The 1,894-nt window shown below is 30.9% G+C and overlaps 1 protein-coding gene across 2 annotated transcripts in view; it reads left to right on the top strand.

Moving 5' to 3' along the window:
* LOC108694191 (protein yippee-like 1) overlaps positions 1 to 1,894 on the top strand; it is a 7,572-nt gene that overhangs the window by 4,435 nt on the left and 1,243 nt on the right. Inside the window, exons 2-4 of one of the 2 annotated variants that reach the window (XM_018203541.1) lie at positions 111 to 259; positions 589 to 937; positions 1,488 to 1,531. In XM_018203541.1, coding sequence (XP_018059030.1) covers positions 836 to 937; positions 1,488 to 1,531 — 146 coding nt within the window. In that variant the 5' untranslated portion in view covers positions 111 to 259; positions 589 to 835. The remainder of the gene's footprint in view (positions 1 to 110; positions 260 to 588; positions 938 to 1,487; positions 1,532 to 1,894) is intronic. The other variant, XM_018203540.1, reaches the window with a different exon arrangement.

The following is a 1,894-nucleotide window of genomic DNA, read 5'->3' as shown; positions in this document are numbered from 1 at the left end:
ATACTTATTAATTTAAAATAAATTTTGCAAAATAAATGTTCTGTATGTATAAAACGACCGTGATTATCCGCGCTATATTAATTTTTTGTGTTTTAATTATTTCAATTTAGGTATCATCGTTAATGCAATTTAGAGACGAGCACTAACAAATTCATCGCGCAATTGACGAGATGCAATCGATATGCTGTCGACACGAAACGCGAGTATTGCAGTGTGTTATAACAGTGCTTCCACAGTGAATCAATGTCAAATCATTACTGTAAATACTTACTCACTTTACGATATGAATAACATTTTATTAGACTTATATTCATAATATTCGCATTTGACATATAATTAAATATATAATTATATATAAATATAATTAAGTGTACGTCACAAATTTTGCGGTACAATTTCTTTATGATACATATACGTAAAAGAGACTTTTTCTTTCTCGTTTACGCGCGGTTAACTGGCCTGTGTACGCAAAAGAAAAATAAAATAATTATCTCGCGTGATCCCGTTACAACGAGAATCGATACGAAATGAAAATCGACGATGCGTAGCATTTTTTTTAGCCTTTATCGTAATCTTCTTGCTTTACAGGTGTCCCCGAACCGGCGCTGTCTGAACCAGCTCAACAGCTGATCGGAGCACGAAGCGGTGGTGAACGGGGCTACTATCGCACCACCACCCCGCGTTTTGGAGAAATTCAGTCTCGTGTCGTCTAGGTAAAAAATAAAGAAAAGTCTCGTAAATCTCTTGGCGAAGAAAGAGATCTATATTCTTCATTTGACACGAGGAGAATAGCAGCAAGGGCGAAGTGTGTTTTCGCTCGCTTGGACACGCCATCATGGTGAAAACTTTTCAAGCGTATCTACCTTCCTGTCACCGCACTTACTCGTGCATTCACTGCCGTGCTCATCTCGCCAATCACGACGAACTCATCTCTAAGGTAAGCCATACCTCGACCTCGATCGAGTTTCTACGGCTAAATCTTTTTTTTTGTGTTCTTTTTTGACTGAAGATTCCTAATCATTGCGAATACGATGGATCATATGAACATTGAAGAAACTTTTCAATGGATTTAGCTAATATATATTAACGAATATATTTTGAAATTTGATACAAGATAAAATCTTATGATTTTTTATCTTTATAACATTATAATCTAATATATCTATAGTAAGTAATCAAATAGTTGTTATGGGACTATTTTAAAAGATTTCTTTTAATTAGTTTTTCCGTTTTAATTTATCTATTATGAATATTCGAGTGGTATGGGATTGTAAGATCGAAATATTTTAACGTGACTATTACTATCGATTATATTTTGATAAATAATGTTAATTTCAAAAGAATCTATTATAACATAGACATACAAAACTTTACACCCCGAACGGGAACGTAAATAGTTCCATAACAATTAATAATAGAAACATAACTCAATGCCTCTTTTTATTGTACATTGACGATATAAATTTTTGTCTATTTTGCATTTTCAGTCCTTCCAAGGCAGTCAAGGTCGTGCCTATCTCTTTAATTCTGTGTAAGTATAATTAATGTGATGAAAATAGAACTACTTTGAGATCTTTGGCATTGACTATCTCTTTATAACATATGCATACAGGATGTCCTAGAACTCTATTTTTATATTTTTTTTATTTTAATTAATATAATTTTTTTATTAAGTCAGAACTTATTATTTTACTCATTTTTCTTTAAAATTTGATTCAATGCTTTTTTGTTTTCTACATTTAATATCTTTGTATATATGTATGTTTTATTTTAATAATTATCACAGTAGGAAAATACTACTGTAAAGATAAATGAAAAATAAGATTTCTATGTTTCATTCTTACAAATTTAATTTTTAATTTGAAAATTAACTTAATAATTTCTCGTTGTTTAA

Source organism: Atta colombica, unplaced genomic scaffold, assembly GCF_001594045.1.
Source record: "Atta colombica isolate Treedump-2 unplaced genomic scaffold, Acol1.0 scaffold116, whole genome shotgun sequence".
NCBI lineage: Eukaryota > Metazoa > Arthropoda > Insecta > Hymenoptera > Formicidae > Atta > Atta colombica.
Note: the sequence above shows the minus strand (reverse complement) of the source record. Positions and strands in the feature narration are given on the sequence as shown.